The 24,200-nt window shown below is 50.1% G+C and overlaps 1 protein-coding gene across 14 annotated transcripts in view; it reads left to right on the forward strand.

Moving 5' to 3' along the window:
- Positions 1–756: 756 nt before the first annotated feature.
- PEG3 (paternally expressed 3) overlaps positions 757–24,200 on the forward strand; it is a 31,174-nt gene continuing 7,730 nt past the window's right edge. The window contains exons 1-11 of one of the 14 annotated variants that reach the window (XM_032612519.1): positions 778–935; positions 4,386–4,456; positions 5,876–7,064; positions 14,952–15,030; positions 15,625–15,687; positions 17,430–17,909; positions 18,433–18,516; positions 19,212–19,328; positions 19,411–19,520; positions 23,243–23,345; positions 24,066–24,158. In XM_032612519.1, coding sequence (XP_032468410.1) covers positions 17,516–17,909; positions 18,433–18,516; positions 19,212–19,328; positions 19,411–19,520; positions 23,243–23,345; positions 24,066–24,158 — 901 coding nt within the window. In that variant the 5' untranslated portion in view covers positions 778–935; positions 4,386–4,456; positions 5,876–7,064; ... (1 more) ...; positions 15,625–15,687; positions 17,430–17,515. The other 13 variants (XM_032612525.1, XM_032612518.1, XM_032612524.1 and 10 more) reach the window with 13 other exon arrangements.

The raw sequence follows: 24,200 nt of genomic DNA on the forward strand, positions 1-24,200 counted from the left end.
CTCACGCGTCTGTGTGCCCTGCACGGCCGACGGTCCGGGTGGCCACGGGTGGGACTGACCCAGCCTGTCCCAGGCGGCGACGCGCGAGGCCGCCTCAGGAGAGCCTCCGCTAAACCGCGCTGGTCCGGGCTCTCGGTTTTACGTTTCTTTGGGAGTCAGGTCGTGAGTTTTGTCCTGTAGGTCTGTCAGCCATTTGTATTTTCCTGTGAATTGCCAGTTTCTTCCCTTTTTGCCCAATTTTCTGGCTTAGTTTGGTCTTTACCGTATCGGTTTCCAAGAGGTCTTCGTTTATTAGGGAAGTTAGCCCCGTATCTTTCATGTGTCCCAGGCGGAAAAGTCTCGTCTCCCACTTTCTCGTTTGTCTTTAACTTCAACATACGTATTTTTGTCCGCCGGATTTTCATTTTCTTAGACAAATGTATGGTTTTTTTTTTTTTTCTTTTTCTTCAGAGGTTTTGCGTTTGGGAGTTGCTAGCGGGCCTTTCTCTGCGTCACCCCCCTTCTTTGTTTGGGGGTCGCACACTCACTCCCCCTCCCCCTTTTCCAGACCCTTCCTCAGGGCCCCTAGCATTGGCTTCGTTGACGTCAGCCTACTGCCTTCGCGCCAAGCCGTCGCCACGGCAACTGCGGCCTGATTGGCAGGGCTTGGGGGCGTGGCGAGGGGGCCCAGGGCGCGTAGCGCTGCCTCTGATTTGCCCGCGCCGGGGCCCCGCCTCTGCGGAGAGCCTGACAAGGAGTCGCGGGCCGGGGCTCAGTGCAGACGCCGGGAGCCGCGGGAGGACGAGGTCGGGGCGGAAGAGTGGACATGTCCACCATGGGCTGGTGGCGCTGCCGGGTGCCCTGGGCCGTGTGGGGGCAGTAGACTGTGCACGGGCTGCGCCGTGGCTGACTTTCGGCCAGGGGCGGGGCGGTGCCTTGAGGTGCGGTGTGGCGAGGTGAGTCCGGCCGCCTCGGCCCGCACGTCCGCGTCTGGACGGTGCGCGGGGATGGGATGCCGCAGGCTCGGGACCCTGGTCAGCGGGCCGGGGCTGCCGCGCTTGCCGCAGCGGCGCCATCTTGCGCTGCCGGCCGGAGTCTGCGGTGGGGGCTCCCGTGCCACCTTTCCTGGGCATAGTGGAGGACAGGGATGGCTGGCCGTCCTGGGTAGGGGGCGGGAAGGCCGCGGGCTCCTGTCACCGCAGTCCGCTGGGGTGGGTGCCGGAGAAGTGGCGGGCCATCCCTAACGAGCGCGGGAAGGCTCAGCGCGCCCCCGCCCTGTGCCCCGCCCTCCCGTTTCCTCAGCTTGGTCGGGGGGCTGCAGAGGACACCCCATCCCACGGGGTCCCAGATTGGCCAGGTCCGCTCCGGCCGCCCCTGCATCCTTGCCGGTCTTTGGGGGCGGGGCTTGCTTGCCGCAGTGGCGGCAGGAGGAGCTAAGGGGCGGGGCTGAGGGCAGTCGTGCTGCAGAATGTTTTTCTCTGGGCGGTGACAGACTGCGGGCCCGCCCACCTTGGCGTCACTTTTGATGTGTCAGATAAGAGTGGCTGCGCAGGCGCTGTCCTGATTGGTTGGTGCGGGCTGGGGTGGGGCCAAGGGCGGTCTTGACTGCAGGTCTCAAAAGAGATCGACTGGTCAAGCCCCGCCTACCTCAGCGCCATCTTTGATGGGGGCGGCTGAGGCTCGCTGCGCATGCGCGGCCTGGTCTTGGCTGGGTGGCCGCAGGGGCGGGGCTGAGGGTAGCGGTGCCCTGTGTTCTTTGCTGTGATTGAAGGCTGTGGGGGTCCTGCTACCTCACACCTTCTTTGCTGGTCACGGGCCTGGCTGCTGATGCTTGCCGCGGACGCTTGCCGCGACGTGCCACCCTGACTAGCGTAGGTTTTGAGGTCTGACTTGAGATTGGGCGACGGCTGGTGACTGGGGGGCTGTTTTATCGGCAGGGTCCATGTGGCCCACGGTTTGCCGACACTGTTGTTGCTGGAGAGCTGTCTGTCCTGAGGGACAGGGCTACGGGCTATCATTGTGCCCGCTGTTTCTCCTTGGTTGGTCTGGGGGTTGCAGGGCATCACCCCTTCCCCTGTCGTTGCCTTCCTGGACTGCTTTCACCTTGGGATGTTTCTGGCTAGATCTTTTGGCTGGGGGGGGAGGGCTGGGGCGGGGGGTGCCGCCCAGCCGTGTTTCGCAGGTGCCCTGTCTACTGGGCTGAGGGGGTGGGGCCACGGGCCGTCTTTGGGGACTGACAGTGCTGCAGAGCCCCGCCCACTCTGATCCAGTGCTTGTTGGCCGACAGGTGGCGCCGAGGCTTATTGCGCAGGCACTGTTATGAATGAGGGCGGAGCTTCAGGGGGCGGGCCAGGGGAGGGGCTGCAGAGCCCTGCCCACTCTAGCACTGTTTGTTGGCCGTCAGGTGGCGCCAAGGCTTACTGCGCAGGCGCCATCTTGAACTACTGTGGGGCTGCAGGGGGCGGGCCGAGGGAGGGCTGCAGAGCCTTGTCCACTCTAGTGCTGTTTGTTGACTGACAGGTGGCGAGCAAGGCTTACTGTGGAGGCGCTGTCTTGAATGACAGCGGTGTTGTCTGCTGGGGTGGGCCCAAGGGAGGGGCTTTTATGCTTTGTATGACTAACAGGGGACTGCAGACCATTTCCCATCTAGCGCTGTGTACTTTGGCCTAGGGGTGGTAGCTGAAGCTTACTGTGCAGGCGCCATCTTGAATGACGGTGGTACTGCAGGGGCAGCCCGAGGGAGGGGCTGCAGACCCTTGCCCACCTAGTGCTCTGCCAGCCGACAGGTGGCAGCCGAGGTCTACTGCGCAGGCGCCATCTTGACTGACACTGGGCCGGCTACAGGGGGCGGGTCCGAGGACGGGGCTGTGGAGCCCTGCGGCCCTTGCTTTCTGCGCATGCGCCATATTGACAGCCAGTAGGACGGCGGGGCGGGCTGTGTATAGCGTCCTGGGAGATGGAACTCACCCTGCCGTCTTCGCTGCGCAGGCTCCAGGTGGACCGCTGCTTGCCGCTGCGGCACATCTTGGCGGCCGCGCGACGGCGTCGTGTTCCCTGGAGGGCGTGCAGAGCCTTGTCCCTGGGACTGTGGGACGGGTTTCAACTGCGCATGGCCGGGGGTCACGTAGGAAAGTGGGAATTTTAATAGATTTGGGGAAAGGGGGATCTAAGTGAGAAGGCGGAGGAGAGGGTGGCAGGCTCTGAGGGCGGTGGGAGGTGACGTGAAGGAAAAGGCCTCAATCCCGTAGACAGCCTGGAGAATGCGGGGCACGGAGGGTTATGAGGGAGGCGTGGTATGAGAAATGATGGGACGGAGGAGAGGCTGGCAGGTGGGGCGGGGCTGGGAGGGGCGGGGCGAGAGGGAGCAGCCCTGGATTCCTTGTTTGTGGGCGGACCTAGTTATATATCTGCCCATGACTGATAGCGTTAACATAAACCAGAGCCATAGTCCTGAAGGTGCATCCCCCTCGGGGCCTCTGATTGATTGAACGCATGCTCTGAGGCACAGTGGGGCTTGAAACATGTAGTGTCGTCCACGGGGATCATGTTGACAACTTCAACTATTGTGTAAGGTTCAGTAATGATACCATTATCTACTGGTAATGTTGATGATAATAGCATTAAGATTGTAATATAAGCTAGTCTTTCATGCTACTTAGGTGTACAGCACAGTAAAATTTCTGGCATTGCATCACTAGCTATCGCATGGCAGAACTGGAGTTTTACTCACCTTTCTAAGGGGTGCCTATATCATTATTCCACAAGGTTTCCATGAAAAATGTCTGTAGATTACTGTTTTCCAAAAAGACGTTAGTTGATCTGTAATTGCCATGAGTTCTGAGGTTGAGTTCTCTGAGCCTCTGCTTTTTTGTGTGTGAAATGAGTAGAAAATAATGTTGTGGTGGGAATTAACAGAGATGCTAAAAGTAAGGTGCTAAAAAGCACTGTATGAGGCATGTAATTAGCAGTAAATAATACTACCTTCTTAGCCGTTTTTTCCCTCCAATTTGTACCTGCAGTGTGTCCCTTGCCTTTAGAGGGATGGCCAGTGCAGCATAGCTAATAAGTGGGAGATTGGGGTCTTAAATAGGATTTCTCAATCCCAAGTCTTTACTGTTTTGCTCTGCTTATTAGAGAAGTTTCTAAGACACTCAGAGATTGGCTTGCACACGATTGACATACCCTCACTGGAAAAAAGCTATGATTATAGCCAGGGTACAACATACACCCCAGGGAGCAATGCCGATGGCCCTTCCACCCTGGGAGGAAAAGCTGTTCTTCTTGGTATCATTTTACCTCTACCACTGTAGGAGGCAAAGATGCAGCTGTGTGGGGTCATTTCCAGCCTGGAAATTCAGTAATTGGGAAGTAAGTTCGGTGGCTCACATTTTCTTTTCCTTCCCCAGCTCTACCCTTCTCCGAGACGACTTGCAAGAGGAAGAGGGACTAGGTCCAAACGCTAGGTGGCGGTGTCCAGGTGAGCTGAATTCCCTCCTCGCAGTGCCACACCCATCCTTGGAGTGAGCACATCCTTCCTCAACCTGACACTTTCCTACTGTACACGTGTTCCGTATGGCCACACGAGCACCCTTGTGTGCTCTCTGAGAATGCACAGGCTCTTCTGGTGGGTCACGTGTTCACCAAATTCTCCTTGGTCTTCGCAACATTCAGCTACTCCTTCAGGCCTGCCCTTTCTTTCTTATTGGGTGAATAAAGAAACATGAGAAATTCATTGATTCATCTATCAGACATGGCCCCAAGTGGAAAAGGAAGTGTTTTCCTGGAGCTCATAGTCTTTTGGGTAATGAAAGACATTGAAAAAATAATTCTGTGATTCATGCCTTTGAAAGAGAAGGTTCACTTCAGGCAGTTAACTTAATCTGGGAGAGGCCATGTAGGGTCTCCCTGAGAAAGTGAGGGACATTAAGGCTGAGCCCTGAAGCGTGGTGGATGGTAGTGTGTCGTGAGAAGAGCAGTCTTAAGGGAGCTGGGAGTCCAGGATCTAGCCTAGACTAGAAGCCTAGAACAAAGGAAAGAAAAGAATGGTGTTTGAGATGAGAAAAAGGTAAAGTGGAGCTGCACTGTGAAAGGCTTTGCAATCCGTGGTAGGTAATTGGGCTTGATCTGAAGCACCATGGGAAGCCATGACAGCACCATGATAATCAGATCTGTGTTTTAAAAATATCATCTGGTTGCAGGGTTCAGAAGGGGAGGGTAGAAACAGTGGGTCCAGGAAGACCACTTCGCATCTGGGTGAGAGATGGTGGCTTGGGTTAGGGTCACAGAAGAGGGATAAGTGAATTGGATGGATCTGAGAGAGGTACTGAAGAAGGGGACTCAGTAGGTCTTGTACTCTTTGTTCATGGTTTGCTGACTGATTCAGACCATACTCAGTGAATCTTATCATGGGGGGAAGTGAGCAAAATAGCCAAATATTGCTCATTCTGTCAGCAAGCATTGATACTGTGCCTGATCTGGGACGTGATCGTGCTGGACTTTGGGTCTCCGGAAGTGAGTGACATAATCCCTGGTCTCAGTGTCTGTTGAATGAGAACTCCAGTTAAGTGGAGAGTAAGAAAACATGCTTACCAAGATTGGTGGCCATGCTGATGGCATATTACCACCCAGGGAAAGATTAACATGCTGTCCCAGTGAGCCACCGGGGGTGGGTTGGTTTTTTCTGGCCTTGGTGAATGCTTCAGACAGCAGTGCAGTGTCTGGCACTCAAGCCTTTGGAGACTCAGAGGCCCTACTTCACCTGAGGACTCATCTTACATCAGTAGATCCATGTTAACGAAGCTAAGCCATAATGAATTATTGGTTTATGTCGGAAAATAGTGTGACCAAATACGACGTTCCTGTTTTCTCAATCTTGGTAATCGATTCATGGTGGAAGAGCACTACCACAGGAACCCAGATATTCAAAAGTACGCATGATCAGCACATTCTCTCCCTGTCGGCAGACCTACATGGGAAAGGAAGCCATAGTGAGAGCTCGCTTGGTGAGTATGGAATCAGAGTGAGAGGATGTGGAAAAGCTTTGGTAGCGCTGGCCTGTAAGGTCACCTGGGGATACCATCTGGTTGCAGTGAAGCTCTTGCTAGGGTCACCAGGACACCAGAAGCCCCTTGTCTGCAGCCCCCGCTCTCCCCAGTCTCCATTCACATTAGGTCTGACCAGAGTAGCGTGCTCTCTCCTATAGATGGTTAAATGAACCATGCTTTGTGGTCTGCCTTTTCATGCCCTCACCCTTTTTAAAAAAAAAAAAATCTGATCAGCCAGTTACTGATGTAAAAATTGGTCAGATATGTCCTACTGGCACAGAAGAGGTTTTATCTCTTTAAAGTAACTCTTTTTCTTGAATCATTTGGGGGCTGACCATAAAACTAAACTCTTAAGTTACTGTTTCCTCTTTTTTGAAATTTTTGGGGAAATTCCTCCAGAATGGACAACGATAAGGAACTTTTGCTGCAGAGTGGTAAGTGCTCAGTTTATATGATGGAGGTAAGCCCAGGGCGACGTGGCGATTATCTGCGAGGAGCCACCTGAGAGTCCAGAGGGTGGAGTCGTGGCTGGTATGGTAGGGGCAGTGGTTGTTTACTCCATGCTCACATTCCCCTGTGAAATTGTTACCCAAACAGCCTCTGTTGTCCACATGTACCTGTTCATGGTTGACTGGACCACACTGGACGCATCAGCTTAGAGCAGTGGTTCTCAAAGTACAGCTCCTGGCGTGCTTCCTGGATGGCTGTTTCCTGGGGAGCCACAAACCTCCTAAATACCCACCCCGGAAAGGCTGGTGCATTTCTCCCAGTCACCCCAGTCTTGAGAACCACACCCTAGAAGGCATCGAGCTGTAGTGTGCACTCATAATGTCGGAGTGGGTGTGAGCAGAGGCACGGGCTAGCCCAGCTGCTAGAGCTGGGAGGTGAGGCGGGCCCAGGCTGGGACAGCACTTTCCTCCACGTGGTGCTGAAGGAGAGAATGTCGGTTTGCAGAAAGAGGCAGGAGAAAGGAGCAAACAAGAGCAGAGAAGAGACCGCACACCCTGCTGTCCCTGAGAAGCGAAGAAAGTAACTTCCTCGGTTCGTGACTTTAAAGTTCTCAATTCCAGCCCCCTTTAATGAGGTAGGTAGAATGAGAGAGGGGCTGAATCTAGGTGTACCATGATGCGGCACCAAATTAAGTAAGTAGAGACGGGCTTGGAGAAGAGACCATGAGCTTCTCTCACTCGTGGTGGGATGTGGGGAACCTGAGGTCACACAGGGGGCCACAGAATTTCTTTACCTCTCCTTACACATCCGGCCACATTTCCAGCCAACACTAGTTGAGTTCCTTCCAGTTCAGTTGAACACTTGACCCACTGATCCTTTGATTGAGGCCAAAGACCCCCCGACTTGTGGCAGGGGTGCCTGACGACTTCCATCTTTGTCTCAGATGAATTAATTGTGAGACTGTGCTTTTGTTTTCTATGCATTTTTATGAAATAGAAGTAAAGGGCTGTAAAATACTCAGAGAATGGCATAAACACCTCCACATGGACCACAGTGGCAACACTTGTCCATCAGGCAGGACCACTGCCCTGTGGTTGGGGTCCAGCTCTTGCCCGAAACTAACTCTGCATACAGTGCTTACGACACACACATTTCATGCTTAGATGTCCCGTGTATTTAAGAACAGGTCTTTGGAGGGTGAAGAACAGCTGGAACCCTGTAAGCCCCTCTGCCCGGTGTGGAGGGTAAGACCTTTTTCTGACCAGCTGTCCTTGTTTGTCTCCTCTCCTTCGAGTTAGTGGCCTCCCTTGGCCCCTACGACCAGAGTCAGGCTGGGTCCCTGAGTGTCCCCATCTTCGCCCCCATCCTCTGAATGTGGTCAGACCTTTGGCTTTTAAAATCCTGCCCTTGGGTACTACTTGACTCACGCTGGGACTCCTGCTGCAGAGAGAGTGCGGAGGGAGATGTGGGAGCTTCAGTAACTAGGGTGTGTGAGAGCCCACCTCCAGGCCTGGAAACAAAGCTGATGGGTTTGCCACGTGGCCAGAATTGAGTGTGAACAGTGAGACCGAGAGGACAGCTGGCAGTGAGGTCAGGCTCTAGGTGTGGCGCCCCAGCAGTGGTGTTCTGGCCCAAAGGGTGTGTGGGGAGTGGAGGACTCCACTGGAGCACTGTGGGTGGTCAGAGGGAGGGGGAGCCACGCAGGGGAGGGGGTGCTGATGCGCAGTGACTGGCGCAGAGGAGAGGACAGACAGACAGCAGCTGAACTTCCAAATTTATATTCAGGTATTTTTTTCTGATGGTGAGCTTAAAATAACATTCTAAGTTGAAATGCAAAATGAAGTATCTTTTATTAATCATTTATTTTTTCGATTTTCCCTGCTTTACGCATGGTCTTCATACAAGTTTTTATGGAAGTTTTCTTCCAGTTTGGTTTTGTATGTACTTCCATACGTTTAAGTACCTATGTAGTTTTTTGTTTTTTGGGTTTTTTTTACGTAAATGAGATCATGCCCAATTCACTAACACTTCAAACTCAGGCTACCAGAGTGAAGTATGTGGGGTGTTAGGCAGTAATATTTGGTCGTGGGGGAGTGCGTGGTGTGCCATCTGGCGAGCTCGTATCACGTGCCCATCACGTTTACAGTCTCCGTCATATGCATGTGTCTGTGTGTGTGAACGTAATACTGTGCAGCTATTTAACAACATCTACAATAACTTCTGTATAAATACATCTCCATCATTTTATTCCATTGTGTGGACATCCTCATTGTTTTCTGTGTACATATAAATGAGTATATTTGCGGTAAGAATGCCACATATGCTGTATAATTTTATGCCCTTGTATTTTCATTTAATGCTTTGGACCTTTTTTACGTTGGTCATTTCCATCAAGTGTAGATAAACTGGTATATCCATAGAATGGAAGACTATGTGGCCTTTAGAAAAAATGATATAAATCTATATGTACTGGTTGGAAAGATGTCTATCAAAAATTACTGGGTTTAGGGCTTCCCTGGTGGCGCAGTGGTTGAGAGTCCGCCTGCTGATGCAGGGCACATGGGTTCGTGCCCCAATCCGGGAAGATCCCACGTGCCGCGGAGCGGCTGGGCTCGTGAGCCATGGCCGCTGAGCCTGCACGTCTGGAGCCTGTGCTCCGCAACGGGAGAGGCCACAACACTGAGAGGCCCGCGTACCGCAAAAAAAAAAAAAAAAATTACTAGGTTTAAAAATACACACAGAACTCCTGGTATGATCTCATTTTGGTAAAAACAAGATGTTATATGTACAGACTTTAAAAGGTTTAGTATAGGAACAAATGTGATCACTGGATGTGGCTTGCAGTTTCTACGTTGGATAATCTGTAATGTTTGAATGTTGTACTGTCTTCTATGTTTGTAATCAGAAAATAAAGCTACAAAGTTTCTTGGCAACATGACTTAATGTTACATGACATTTTCTTAAAGATTCTATCTGTTTTCATTTCTTCTTGCATGATGAAATTTTGGAGGAATGCTGTCTTTTGAAGGCAATGATTTACTTTTCTGAAAACAAAGTATGTTTGTCATTGGCCTTAGTGGCCTTTGCCTTCTAAAGATGAAATACCGAATTTCTTGGAGGAGAGGCCAGACACCGGCACTGATGTTATTGGTCTTTCCTAATGTCAGACAGAGGCCTGCTCCAACCTTCTTAGAAATCCATACTCAAATAGCTGGTCAGAAATGGAAGTGTTGGCTGATTTTTCTTGCCACTTTCCTTAAAAAGACCCTTTATCATTTACTCCTAAGGAAGTTCCTAGTTCGTATTTAAACAGTTAATGCTTTTCTTGATTTAAAAGTCTTTCTTTACTATAAACTAAATTCCCACATGTGTATATACTTTCACACGAGTCAGATTCTGGAGTGTATTTTGTTCCATCAGTGTATTTATCATTGCACCCCCATCCTTGTGTTGGAAAGAATACTTTATGTTCTTATATGTTTGGGTCACTTTACAGACAATCCCCCACCCTTGCTGCACACATACCTTCTTGTTCAGAATTGTCTTGATGTTTCTGTACATTTAGTCTTCTGGAGAAACTGGATTCTCAGTTTGTCAAAACTCCCACATTTTTTTGGATTTTAACTTATATTCAAGGGAGGATTGACAACAATTTTCATGGTCCTGTGCAAAAACATGTCTTCATTTATTTAGGACCTGCTCTGTGTCCTTCTGTACACTAAAAAAATTTTATTTGGAGTTGCAAATACTTCACTGAATTTATTAATGAGAATTGGTTTATTTATTTTGCTATTCCTGGAATTTTTTTTCTTGCTGTATTAACTGCCAAGGTTTTTGAATTCAAAATAATGCTTTTTCCACATTTATACCTTTCACTTCTTTTTTATCAGTTGCATTAGCTAAGACTTCCAGAATAGTGCTGAATGGTGGGTATGGTGGAGGGCTTCCCTACCTTTAGTGTTTAATGCTTGCTTGCACTTGAGATAAGTCTTCATTGTGTTTAGATGGTCTCCTAGTCTTACTCTTTGCTAGGGACGTACAAGGAAAGGTTGAAGTCTGCAGATGCTCTGTCATGTGCAACAGTGCTCATGGAATCCCCTTCCCCCTCTAATCCCTTATATAACAGCCTACCTTACTGGGATATCATCCTTGTATTCCTGGAATAACCTTTCATGGTCAAGGGCTACTATTTAGACTTTTCTAGATTGGATTTAAATGTTTTTGCATCTAAGTAGAAAAAAACCCAAACACAGTTTGTTGAACACCCTCTACGTGCCATTCCTGTGAAGGTAACAATACAGTGATGAGAAAGGCGATGTAGTCCTTGCCTCAGGGACTTTGAGGCCTGGCATAAGTACAGGTGCTCCCTTTCTCTGTTGGGCTGTGCATCCCCCAGCACGTCTTGATTCTGTGATGGCCTTTCTGGGCCGTCCTTGGACAGGCATCCCCCTCGGCCTCAACACTGCCTTTGGTCATGCCAGGCAAGCCCGTGGATGACTCTTCCCTGATGCTTTCTTCCTCTCAGCCACCCCCGACACGTATCTTCTGTCCTCTTCAGTGGTAGGCATGGCTGTTGCCATGGAGGCAGGAGCTGGACTGGGGAAGTGGGGGCGAAGTGGGAAGAGCAGTTATGCTTCCGATTGGCCAGAGTCGCTGTCACAGGAGGAGTTCACCTGGGTCTTCCAAAGGGTGAGGTGAGTATGGGGCCCTGGCAGGTGCTAACTCAGCACCTGGCCTCACTCCTGGGTGCCCTTTGGGCTGCCAGCGGAGGACAGGGTGAGTCGGGGCTGAAGGCTGGGTCACTCGGCTCCTCCTGAGGGGCCACCTGCAGTCAGGTAAGCCTGTAGGAGAACGTTGACCAGTGCTTCCTTTCCCTGCTTTGCCTCTGGTTGATGTGCAGCGATCTGCCCTGTGTTAGGGCCGCCATTGCATAATAGCACGTTCCCGGATGTGCTCCTTGGGTGACGTTATGTCACCTAACATCACTCCTGCAACATATTTGAGAGTAGATGTACATACAAGGACTTAGTGGTGGTGGGAAGCTGACTTTGTAGCTTTTTTTTTTTTAACTTATATTTTTATCTACTTGACTGTCTTTGTCCTTAAGTGGAGACTTGCTGTTTCAAAAGGAATAGGCATTTTTAATGTTTTTTAGATATATGCCAAAATGATATCCAGAAATAGGATTCACACTTGTACCAGCCAGCTTCCCACCAACACTGATTTTTATTTTGAAATAGTTGCCCATTTGTAAGCGTAAAAAGTGTTCACCATAATATTTTACATTTCTTTGATTTCTGATACAGATATTGGCTCCTATCACTAATTTTATGAACTGTGTATTAATGTTCTTTATTTTCATGAGGAGCCACTTACTTTTTTCTCACTGCTTTCTAAGACCTATTAACTGTCATCTATGTTGCAAAATATTTTTCCCCCTCCTTTTCTGGTTTGCTTTTATTCTGATTAGTTTTTATAGCGTGGAAAATGTGTACCGTTTTTATTTTCACGTCTGCTGCGTAGCAGTCAGTGGTCTCTGCCATTGAATCTGCTCGAGCATTCTCCTGCCTGTCCCTGTTCTTCACTCTTGTAAGCAGTGCTTCTGTGAACACCCTTGTGAACTGTGTCTCTGTGCTCATGGGCACATAGGTCTGTCAGTTCGAGTTCAGAAGTGGAATTGCCAGGATAGCGAATGGCATTGCATTTATGTACTAATAGTTGCTAGAGTTGTGAGTGCTGTTTCAGCTTGGAGCTGCAGTTTCCCTAAGTACTTCTTGGGTCTGAGGGGTTTCAAAGTTGGTTTTTGGGGGTTTTCTAAATTGCCTATCATATCTGCAAACGGCCAGTTTAGGGTGTGACCTTGGACTCAGACCAGGGTGGGGGTGGGGTGGGGTGGTGGGCAGGGAGGGGAGGAGACCCCTCAGCGTTAAGGTGGTAGTGCTGCCAGCACCCACTCAGTGGGCAGCACGGTCTCGAAAGACCTCCACTAGTGCTTTTGTTTATCGTTTTGTTTTAACTGTGAATTTATTTTTTTGACTAGGTAATACATGTCATGATAAAATAAAAACAAAAGGGGAATATACAATGAAAAAGTTAAGTCGCCCTTCCTTCCCTGGCCCCCAGTTCCCTTCCCCAGGGGCAATCACTATTAATCACTATTAACAGTCTCTTCTGTGTCCTTCCAGAAATCGTTTAAGTAAATGACATCTGTTTTTATAATTCCTTAGAATGCTATGCACATTGGTGTGTCCCATTTTGCACTTAACAACCTTAGAGGTCAGGTCGTCTCATATCCATTTATTTACAATTGCCTCATTATTTTAAAAGGTTTCATAATCATAATATAAACATACCATATTTTGCCCATTGTCATAACAGTACTTCAATGAATATATTTTTGCACATATGTCATTACATATCTCTGGGATAAATTCATAGTAGAGTTAATAGGACAGGATATTACATTTTTTAATTTTGATAAGTAACCAATTTGCCCTTTATAAAATTTGCAGGATATGTGTATCCAGTTTTTTCTTCACATGACATATATGTTATCTATCTTTATGATTATTCTGTTCCCAAGGCCCTTTCTTACTCTCAAATGAATTTCCTCTGCCATTGTGGGAAGGAGTAGGTAAGGTCCAACTGTTTTTCAGGTTTTTCTATTAAAAATCTTTTCTTTTTCAAAGCCCTTGCAGACCAAGGGCTGTTTCATCGGCCTGGTCAGAAAATCTTGAGCACATTTAACAGAGATCACATTTGTTGACTCTAGTCCTGAATTTGAATTGAGAAAAGGAATAGGTGAATTTTCAGCATACAAGTTGGCATCTACCTTGTGACAGGATATTTATGAGTGTTCACATGGTCATATTATCAATGAGCAGGAAGTCCTCTGTCTCTTTTCTGTGCTCTGGAAGGGTTTTTATAACATGGTAAATACTTCACTCATGGAAATTTTATGGGAAGTTGCTCCTTCGGTCATTTCATCTTTTTAAATTTCTTCCCTGGATTTTCCTCTGCTTCCTGAGTCAGGTTTACCAAATATTTATATTTTCTTAGCAAAATTGTTGCTTCCTTATCAAACTTTTTAAGCCTACAGTTCTTAAGTATAATTTTTACCTACTGGTGCTTTATGCTTCAAACACATGCCTAGTGGGAAGAAAAATTAATGTGATTAGAGAAGTATGTATACAAAGTCAAAGTTGTCCCTGTTTCCCAATTTTATTGTCAGGTTAGAAGATCCCGTCCCTGCTCCAGGATTATAAAAATTAATCTTTTATTTATTTTATTTTGATCTTAGTTTTAGCATTTTCATATATGTTGTGACCTCTTTCCCCAAGTGAATGATTGGCTAGATCTCCTATTACCATTATTATTTATTGAAGTAATCTATATACATTCCTTACTATTTTTTAATGCCACTTTCATAGAGTTCTACATACTCAATTGTGTACATACAGTAAACTTATATTACAGTTCTTAAGTGAATCAGTCTTCTTGTCTTTTTTGGTGCTTTTTTAGGTGGTTGATTTATTGCTTTGGCTTTGATGGTATAGACAAGAACATCATTTGTTACTTTTTTGTCGTCTTTCTGCCTTTAGGCATCATACTAGAAAAGAACTTTCTTAACCCTGAGATTATATTAAGATACTTCTTTTTTGTGTGTGGTTTGTTGGCCTTTTGATGTATGAACTTTCAAAATATTGATCCAAGTGAAATTCTTCCAGGTCAACTTTAGAACCATTGTCAAGTTCCCCAACATTTATATTCTTTGAAATTCCACTAGGTAGTATAGGGGGTATTTAGAGCTTTCATATGCTAGATCCGTATATCTTCCACGATTATCCTGTGTCTCTCTGGTTATTGCCTTTTCTATTGCAATATAATGTATAAGTTTGTTCCTATGGGTGCTGTCTTCTTCTGTTAAATCTTTTGTATTTTTACAATGGAGTTCTTCCCATTTTTTCAAATTGGTTATTGTCGGTCCATATTTAGGGAGTCTGTTATAAATGGGTTTCTTACTAAATTATTATGACTATTATAAGGTCTGTTTCCACTGATTTGCAATATCTGAGTGGATGGTCTTACATAAGAGAGTGATAATTTTACATCTTTCTTTGTTCACGCCCCAGATTTTCTTGTAATTGGCTGAAACTCTGTAGAATGATGTTCATTAGTCATAGTGTTAAGACTGTTATGTCTGCTTTTATAAGTGAGTTTGGTCTGCAGTTTGCTAGTGCTCTCTTTGTCTTAGATGTTTTAATTATTCTGGTCTCATAAAGAAAATTTGAAAGCTTTCTGCTTCTTGTCTCTGGTTGGTCTATATGACATGGGAATGGGCCTTTTCTTGAATATGGTATATAAGGCCTCACTCCCAATGCTATCTCAGTCCACAGCCATTTGGAGAGTGAATTCTCTGACACTCTTTACATTTCTTCTGTGTTTATTTGTCCATATATTTCTTTAAAATGTCTGCAGGTCCCTGGCATTTTGACTCTGTTCCTGTGGATAAGAACACTTGTTCTGAAGTTCCAGAAAGGATCCTATTCCCAAACAGGTGATTTACATACCCAAGGGTGTCCTGTGGCCTCTGAGAGGTGGGGCTGCTGTCATCTAGGGGACTGGAGTTCTCTCTGGAATTGGATGCCACAGAGCAGGCTTGGGCTTCCTGCCCGCCCCTCTGTCCCGCACAGGCCTGCTGGCTTTTGAGGGCCCTGCTCTTGTCACGGCAGTCCCTCTTAGCCAGTCGTTGGGTAAACTCGACTGTGTTCTCTTGTCCCAGCTGTCTCATCAGCTCTCCAGAGACTGGACGCTTGCCCTTTCTTTCCCCTGCCCAGCAGGGTGGTATCTAGTGTCCTGTCTGTCATCAAGGAGGGCAGGGCAGGCAGGGCAGGAGTGGCAGGGTCTCCGAATGGAGGTGCATCTGTGTGGTTGGTGCTGAAGCTCTAGAGGATGATGCAGAGAGAGTGGGAGGGCAGTTTACACGGGGCGGAGCGGAGCCCACCACTGTCTGGAGAGAGTCCCCTGCATTCAGGCCCAAATGATGAAGGCTACTTTGAGACTGAATAATTGAAACACCTTTTGTTTTCTCTTTAGACATTAAAAAAAAAATCCTTTTTAACTTACTGGTTTTTCCTTTTAAAACAAAAAGAATTTTTGCTGCATGTGGTTTTGTTCTTCTCTGGAAGTAAAGCCAGAAGTACAAAACTGTCAGGTAAGTTAATTCACCCAAACCTAGATTTCTTTCCTGTATTGCCTACTTTCTTGCTCCAGTTGTGGCTGACCACTAATAACAAGGCTACATAATAGAAACCACATGCAACTAAAATGGTTTAGGTGAAGGGAAACGTATAGCCTTAGTTGGTTACGTTAGAACAAAAGGAAAATGGAAAATCAGCTTTTATACTTGGTCTAAAAAGTTTTCTTAAGAAGGGAGGGAGCAGATACTAAAAGACAAGTAAGGAAATAAATGATACAGAGGATTATCAAAGTAGAAAGCTGGTTCTGTGGAGGCAAGCTAGATATTTGAAAAGATTGATAAAAGCAGGAGGATGTGCAGGGGTGTGAAGAAGCCCTATGGTCGCTTGATCACTTTCTCACCATTGATATGAATAATAGGTGTTGATCACCTGTGTAGGGTTTCTGTGGGTTCACTGGTACTTCCTCTCACCGTCCCCCTCTGTGCTAGGCAGCGCTGTAAGAGAGCTCCACATATGCCGCGCAGTGCTTCCCATGCCTATTTGTCGGGAATACCGGGAAGGGGCGGGTAGAAAAGTGGGCAGGTGAGGGTGAGTGAAACGCCAGGGTGTTCTTTTGGAAACAGTGCTGCAGAGCTTAACCCAGAAACTGCACTGTGCTTCTGCAGGCCTGTAGTAAGAATGCATGCCTGTGTCTAAAACCTATTTTAAAATGGCTTTGCGTACATTATCTTCAACATGCTCTATCAGTGTTGATACCTGACTCTTCCAGTGATGGAAAAGTTCGTCTCTCATCCCTTTACCAGAGTTTACAGTGGGGGCATAGGCACGTGAGCTCAAATATTTAAGACTAAATGCAGCAAGTGCTTGGAACGCTAGTAGAGGAAGTGAGTCTCGCGAAGACTCCCAGAGGACGTGGTGTTAGCACAAGCCCAAGGCTGGGCTGTGGGGCAGACGCTTCTCAGAAGGGTGGGCACTGCTGACGCAGGGGTCCTGAGCTTTCTTGCAAACTCAGATGCTGTCCAGCCACTCTGGCCAATAGAACTTGCCCCCACGAGGCAGATGTTCCGTGTTGTGCAGTAGGGTAGCCACTGGCGCTTGGAATGTAGCTGGTGTGACAGAGGAGCTGAACTTTTAATTTCATTGAATTTTAACTTAACAGCAGCGCGGGTTCAGGAAAATTATTAAGAGCACTTGCAATCGCATTACCCAGAGCTGAGCACTTGTAACATTTCTATGTGGTCTTCTACCTTTCACGTGTTGTATGCTGTTTTAACAACCATGTTAGGGGAAGAAATGCTCAGAAATGGCAGGATTGAGCCCCTCACGACCCCCTTTCCATTTTTGCTAAGAAAAAATACCGACATCCCATTTTAATAATGGCCAGCACCTTGGGCATCCCCATGTGCTGTGTGCTGGGTGGTTAGGCCTTTTAGGTGTATTGGCTTATTTAAGCCTCACAGTTCTAGAAGGGGTGTAGGTCTGTTGTTCCCATTTTGTAGATAAGGGAACAGACTGCAGGACATGGGCTGTGTGGCCCAGGGTCACAGAACCAGTTAGTAGCAGAGCTCACTCCTCACACGGGTGTGTGTGGTGCTTTAACGCCTGCCTGTGCATGTGTCTGTGTGTTGGGGTTTGATGCCTCTCTTCTGCCCTTGGCCTGTTCACAAAACACTGTTGGTGCCCTTGTCGGGCAGCCCCACACTGCTGCCCGGTCCTCGACTTCTGGGACATGTGTATGTCTCCTTACGATCCGCAGGTCCCTGAGTACTGACTGTCCCAGGCTGCCGCGTCTTTCCTGTTGACTCATGTTGGGTTCCTCCAGTGAAAATTTTCCTTAGAGAGATGCTGCCTCCAAAGTACTTGTCTGCCACCAAACCCAAGAGGTCTTGGGCCCCAAATCTGTGTGAGCTAGACAGTGACTTGTCTCAGGAGCCGGATGCCGCCATAGGAGAAGCCGCCACTGACTCTGAATTCTTTCATCAGAGGTTTCGGAACTTCCTCTACGTGGAATTTGTCGGGCCTCGGAAGACCCTGCTCAAACTCCGAAACCTCTGCCTCGATTGGTTGCAGCCGGAGACTCGCACCAAGGAGGAGATTATCGAGCTCTTGGTCCTCGAGCAGTACCTGACCATCCTTCCAGAAAAGATCAAGCCTTGGGTGCGTGCAAAAAAGCCAGAGAACTGCGAGAAACTCGTTACTCTGCTGGAAAATTACAAGGAGATGTACGAACCGGAAGGTGAGTGGGAGAGGAAGGTGGAGCTCCCTGGGGTGCCCTGCGCCGTGCCCCTGATGTTCTAGGCCCATCGTCCTCTTCGCGGGGAGTGGGGGACTGCCCTGCCATAGGACGTAGGTGGCCTCCCGGCCTTTCTGCCCACGGCGTGCCAGTTGCACCTCCCTCCCCAGCTGTGACAGCCCAATGAGAGCTGGTGCCCCGTGTCACCACGGAGCAGAATCCCTCCTGGTTAGGATGCGAGAGGGAAGGAGACCATGGGCCTCTGACTGGAAGGGAGCCTGCACACACCGCGCCCTGGCCCAGGCTCTGTGGAACCGGGGCGGGGGCAGGGGGCACCCCAGCAGGTTGTACCTGGCGCTGCCATCGGGAGGGTCACAGCCTCGTTCCTGCCCAGCAGGGGCAGGAGGGCGGGGCGAGAGGGTCTGACCACTGCAGCAAGGGGTGGGGGCCACCCGGGGGGGCTACTTAGAGGGGACCGGCGAGCGAGCACGGTCGAGACCTTAAGTCGTGTGTGGTGCCCTCTCAGACGACACCAGCAGTGACGCCCACAGCGACGGCAGCATGAGCCGGAAGGCAGCAGAGTCCCCGCCGCCACACTCCGCCTGCTGCAGTGAGTAGCCCGGTCGCCGCGCCATCCAGGCCGCGCAGGACTTCACTGGGGCAGGGCTGCTGCTCAGAGGTCTGAGGGGGAAGGAAATCAGTGAGGATGGAAGGAGTCGTTCTTACATCGGAGCAGACACGTGTGTGGAGTGAAATACAACTGTTTCTCTTAATGATGAGAGAAAATGTTTAAAGCTATGTGAATTTTGCAGTAGGCTGTTTCAGGTTGTGTCCACAGCCTCCCAGGAGGGGCAGAGTTCATCACCCCTTTGCCTCCAAAGCTGTTTTATTTGGTAAAGGTTCTTCGGTGAACTTTTTGAAGGAACGTTGCTTTTGGGGCAGGTGGGTGTTTCATTTCTTTGGGGTAAAGTTACGTGCACATTAGGACTGACTGGGGTAAGCGAGGCGGTGGAGGGTCTGAAGTCCATTTTCCCGAACGTGGACCTGACCACGTGGGAGTTGGGGAGACCAGGAGAACCTGAAGGGGGAACCAGCTCCTCAGCTCAGTGTTAGCCCTGACTGAGACCAGGCCCACCTAGGCGAGGCCCCCAGAAACAGTGGTCCGGGGCCCGGGTGTCGGGTTGCACTTGGGACCCCTGTTCGGGATCCGTCTCCTAGCATCCCTTCCAGAGGGGTATGTGCACGTGAAGTGAGCGCACTCGTGTCAGGGCACGTGGTCAGCTCCTGAAATATCTGCTTCCTCAGGTGACCGGGACTGGGACCGAGACTGGGAGCGAGCCCGCGAGCGGGAGCACCGGAAGGGCAGAGGCAGGGGCCTGGAGTCCCGGGCCCGCTGGCCGTACACCCGGAGCCCCAGGAGCAGTAGGTCCTCCTCCGACTGCTCCCCATTGCGCGTGCCAGGTTGACTGTGCCTTGTTCCCTCATGACGCCTGTTGTCTTCCAGGGTTTCATCAGCGGGATCTTTCCCTTCCTCTGATGGAGAAAGTGGCTTTTGCAAAGGAAAGAGAGCACAAACGTTGGGACTCTGTGATGGATTACGAGACGAGATCACAGGTATGCTTAGGTCTCTACTCATTCTAGGAAGGCTGTCTTCATTTCATGGCAGAGATGCCTTTCTTTCCCGAGAGGCTGAGTTATCTGCCCGCTAGAATCCTACCTGGGTTGGGGAGAGCCCCAGCGACTCCCCAGGAGGCTGTCCTGTCCCCAGGGGTGACTGGTGGCTGGGGAACTGCTGCCTGTTTTCTGGTTCATCCACGGGATCAGAGGAGCGCTTTTCTGCTCAGTGTTTGTGTCTCGTGGTGCGTCATCCGCAGCGGCTGTTCCTCCTGGGCCAGGGAAGCCCATCAACCCTGCAGGTGTTTCTGGTCCTCAGTAGGGAGCCAGGAAAGTTGCACATCCACAGAGCAGACTTGGGGGGAGAGCAGAAGGCCCCGGGGCCTGGAAGAGCTGGGTCTGGAGCCTGGCTCTGCCACCTGCTAGCTGTGCAACCTCAGACCATTAACGAAGCCGAGCCTCGGTTTCCTCATCTGTGAAGTGGGCGGGCTGTTGTGAGGAATGGGTGAGAGTCACACGTAGATAGAAAGGGCGCAGTGCGATGCCTGGCACGAGGGAGGCATTGTGGGACTCACTGGCTGTGGGTACAGGGAAGACGGGCCTTGAGAGAGAGGGTCACGTGTGACACAGCAGCGTGGAGGAGGGTGCGGAGCCTGCGGCCCTGGGCGCGTGGTGGTGACCAGGCGGGACCCGTCCTGGGAGCCTCCTGTCTTGTAACAGGAGGGTGTTCAGCAAGCATGCGGGGAGTCTCTGTAGAGAGAGATGCTGTTCCTGACGCTGGCTGTCCAGCTCGCTCTTAAGGAAGAGACAGGGTAGCGGACTGTCACAGGGACAGGAGCAGCTGGCCAGGTGCCCCCTGGGGTGGGGGATCCCAGGTGTTCAGGAGAGCCCGGCACAAGCCCCAAAGCGGCACCGGATGAAAGCCAGAGTGGGTGGAATGCAAGGGCAGAGGTGCTGTCTCTCCCCAGTGCCCCGAGATGCGGTAACGGTGCTCCCTGTGGCGGGGTTTGAAAGGTGGGGTCAGGTGACAGAGGGCTCTGAATTCTACCCCCAAAACTCTTGTCATTTGTCCTGTGTCCTGGAGGCAAGCCAGAACGCGCAGGTGTGTGAGAAGGAGGGGGATGGCATCCCGTTACTGAAAGCAGAGCTTCTGCTGCAGCAGTACTGATGGGGGAGGGGATGTGGAAGGGAGGGAGGGATGTGGAGGGTGGGCTGGGTCGGAGGTGACCCCGGTGCTCCAGATGTGCGTTATGACCTTGTCCCAGGGAGAGGCCTCTATGTGTGGGACACACTTAGTTTGTCACTAATTTTGGTTTCTTATTTGGAGAAACCAAATTGACCAAATTTTAGGAATCCAGATAAAAACATTAAATCGTAGAAACTCTGAAGAAGAAACCTCTTTAGTGTGCATTTGCCCCCACGAAGTGATGGATGTCAGGGGTTTCCAGTTAACTGCTCTGTGAGCCTGGGACCAAGCGTTCACTCATCTTCAGGGAAAACAGGAATTGCGGGTGTCCTTATTTGGGGGTGTTAAAGTACTCTTATGAAATGAAGGTGATAGCAGATTGGCAGTGGGATTGTGTCTTATTTTGCTTTTCAAATGCCCGTCCTCGCTACTGGAAAGCGTTGGTCCCCTGTGTGTGGTCCAGAGGTCTGGAAGCCACTGGTTCCTCCTACCTTGGTGTCGTAGAAATAACAAACAAAGTTCTCATCTTCCTTCAGCCTGCATTGTTCGTGTGTGTAGGTCATGTGAGGATGCAGCAGTGTGGGTGCTGTTCTCCGGACAGCATCTGTAACAGGGAACGTGGCGGTGGCTTGTGCCACCTTAGATCCATGGTTGATCACAGATACAAAGAGAACAACTGCTTAGGGCTACCCACTTGAATGGGTCAACTTAATTTAAGTCAAAGCAGCATTTTTCTTTCCTAGCAACAACGTAGTCCAAAATTTAACATACATTACATTTATGTTACTCAGATTAGGCAAGCGGAGAGAAATACATGAGAAATGCCCCTTCCCTTTTGCCATCACCCTTTGGCCTCTGTTAGCACCAGGGGTGGTGCCCTTCTGGCACCCTCAGCCCCCCGGGTTCTTGACCTCATCTGCTCTCTGGCAGCCCGCAAGTTAGGAGTTCTGGTTCCCTCCCTCTCCCACCACAAATACATCTGTGCTCCCAGCGGGCTTCTCCTGCTTTGCAATAATCCAGGGCTGAGGCCTTAGGATGGAGGCACTATCGCCCCCGAGCACAGCGGGGTGCCCGCTCTGGGGAGCCGCCCTCTGACAGGAGGAGACAGGCTCCCACCAGAAAGGGTGTAGTCTAGCTTTCTGGCCGGTGGTGGTACCAGCCAATTTTGCAGTGAGTGCTTCCTGATCTTTTGTAGTGTGTTGTCCTAAAAATCCTAAGGCCTGGCCTAGTAAGAGTTTTCATTTTTGAAGTTCTGCTTAGTTTTGGGGGTGGCTCTTTGCTTTTTAATCACTGCACATTGGCAGTTGTATTACAAATGAGGCTTTCCTCATAAACCCCAGTGCCTGTGCCTGTTTATTTTTTTCAGTAGGCGATGCACCTGATTGTGTCTTTTTGTGTGTGTGTGTGTGCATTTGTGCATAGCTGTAATATCTGTGCCACTTTCCAGAACTGTAGCAAATTTAATATCAAAATATCTTTACATAATAGTTCAGTAGTGACAACAATTTACCTTTCCCTTACACGATTTTTCTCCATGCTTAAACAACAAATCACATCGCAGGACATCCACTCCCACAGTGCTACAGGGCAGGCCGATGCCCTTCTCTCCATTTCACAGGTGAAGGACCTGAGGTTTGGAAAGACGTCTGCTCCCAGGGTTGCTCGGTCGTAAACGGTGCATAAGCTCCTTTGACCCTGGAGTCTTCTCTGGCCCCACAGCCTGCGGGCTTCCCACAGCTCCACCTCGCTCCTTGAGTCTGTCTCCAGGCTCCCTGGGACCACGACTCCCCAAAACTAGTGACGTTCTAGTGCAGCAGTGAGGAGAGGTCCTGTGAGGTCCTGTGCAGGAGGCTGTCCCGCGTGATGTGGGGACTCCTAAGATGCTTTGCAAGGGAATGTGCGTCAAAGCAGAAAAGGCAGCTGGGAGAGGAAGGTGCTCTGTGCTTAAGGTCACCCCCGGGTTCTTCAGAACTTGTCCATACCCAGAAGGGCCCACAGTGTACGGCGGAGGCGGACACAGCGGGCCTGGGGATGGAAGCCGGTCACTCTGCTGACCAGGTGTCTGGAAACACTGCGTGCAGTTGACACTGAGCCTGTTGAAGCTTCCCACCCCTGTCCGGGCCAGAGTCCCACCACCACTTACCACCCCACCCACGGCCTCTGCGGTCTTTGCTCACCGTCCCAGCCCACCCTGAGCTGTCCCCCCGCTAAAGCCGCTTAGTGCTGACTCTCTGCACCCCACTTTGTTGTTTACTGTTCTCTGATTGTTTCTCTCCAAACAAATGATAAGCTGCATGAGGGCAAGGAATATGTGTCCTACGTCTTTGGGAGCTTCCTCAGAGTGTAGCACCAAGGTAGGTGCCAAGTAGGTCCCTGGTAGAACCTGACTTGGATCATTCGGAACCCCAGTGGTGTGAGCACTTGCTGCACACCATGTGCGCGTGTGTGTGTGGCTTCCGTGCCGCCAGCGTTGTCCTGTCCTTGTCGCCCACGGGAGTGGACTCCACTGAGGAGAGGTGTGCATTTGCTGTTGCAGGATGCGGTGTCGTACCAGGATGTGGTGGCCCTCACCGAGGACCGGAAGCCCCAGAACCCAGTTCAGGACAACATGGAGAACTACCGGAAGCTGCTCTCGCTGGGTGAGCGCTGCTCTCCCGGCCTGGCCCCTCAGGCTGCTGCACGGAGTCAGGGTCCGCAGTGTGTGTGGACTCGGGTCAGAGGCCCTCAAGCAGCTCCCAGCAGAGGCGTAAACGATGAGGCTGTGTTTTACGAATCCTCTGGCTTTGGGGGAAGAGTGTATAGTGTGGGGTCAGGGAGCCCAGGAGACAACTCTTGCCCCCAAGAGTGCTGACCCTGGAAATTTAAATACTCATTTCGGATGGGGTTCCAAGTTCCAGTTTGGATTCCCCTGGAAGACATCTGGCTCAGGTCCTAGTAGGCGGTTGGCTCTGCAGGAGTGTTGTGTGGGCAGTGGAGCCTTGAGGAGCTCCCATGTTTGGAGACCAGGTGGGGAAAACAGGCACGAGTAGGAGGAGAGCCAGGAAGCCCAGTGAAAGGATGTCGGGACTGAGGAGGTGGTTATGAGAAGGGGAAGACTGAAAAGAACGCACTAAATTTAGAAGGCACTCGGAGGTCTCTGTACAAACTTCTAGGTGGAGTCAGGAGAATTAACTAAAATTCAGTCCAGCAGAGGCTGAGGAATGAATAATAAGGAAATGAGACTGCAGACAGAAGACGTGGTAGGGCTTGGATATGGGCCCCTTCACACTTCGTGGCTGAGAGAAAGACAGACATCATTTATGGTGATGAGTCTTGGTCCCCAACTCGAGTGTGAGATGTTGTGTTCTTCCTGTGGACAGGGGTTCAGCTTGCCGAGGACGACGGCCACTCGCACATGACCCAGGGCCACTCATCACGGTCAAAGAGAAGTGCCTACCCGAGCACCAGTCGAGGTGAGCGCGCGAGGCCCTGTGGAGTGGCGCTTGCACCAGTGA

Source organism: Phocoena sinus, chromosome 19 (assembly GCF_008692025.1).
Source record: "Phocoena sinus isolate mPhoSin1 chromosome 19, mPhoSin1.pri, whole genome shotgun sequence".
Classification (NCBI taxonomy): domain Eukaryota; kingdom Metazoa; phylum Chordata; class Mammalia; order Artiodactyla; family Phocoenidae; genus Phocoena; species Phocoena sinus.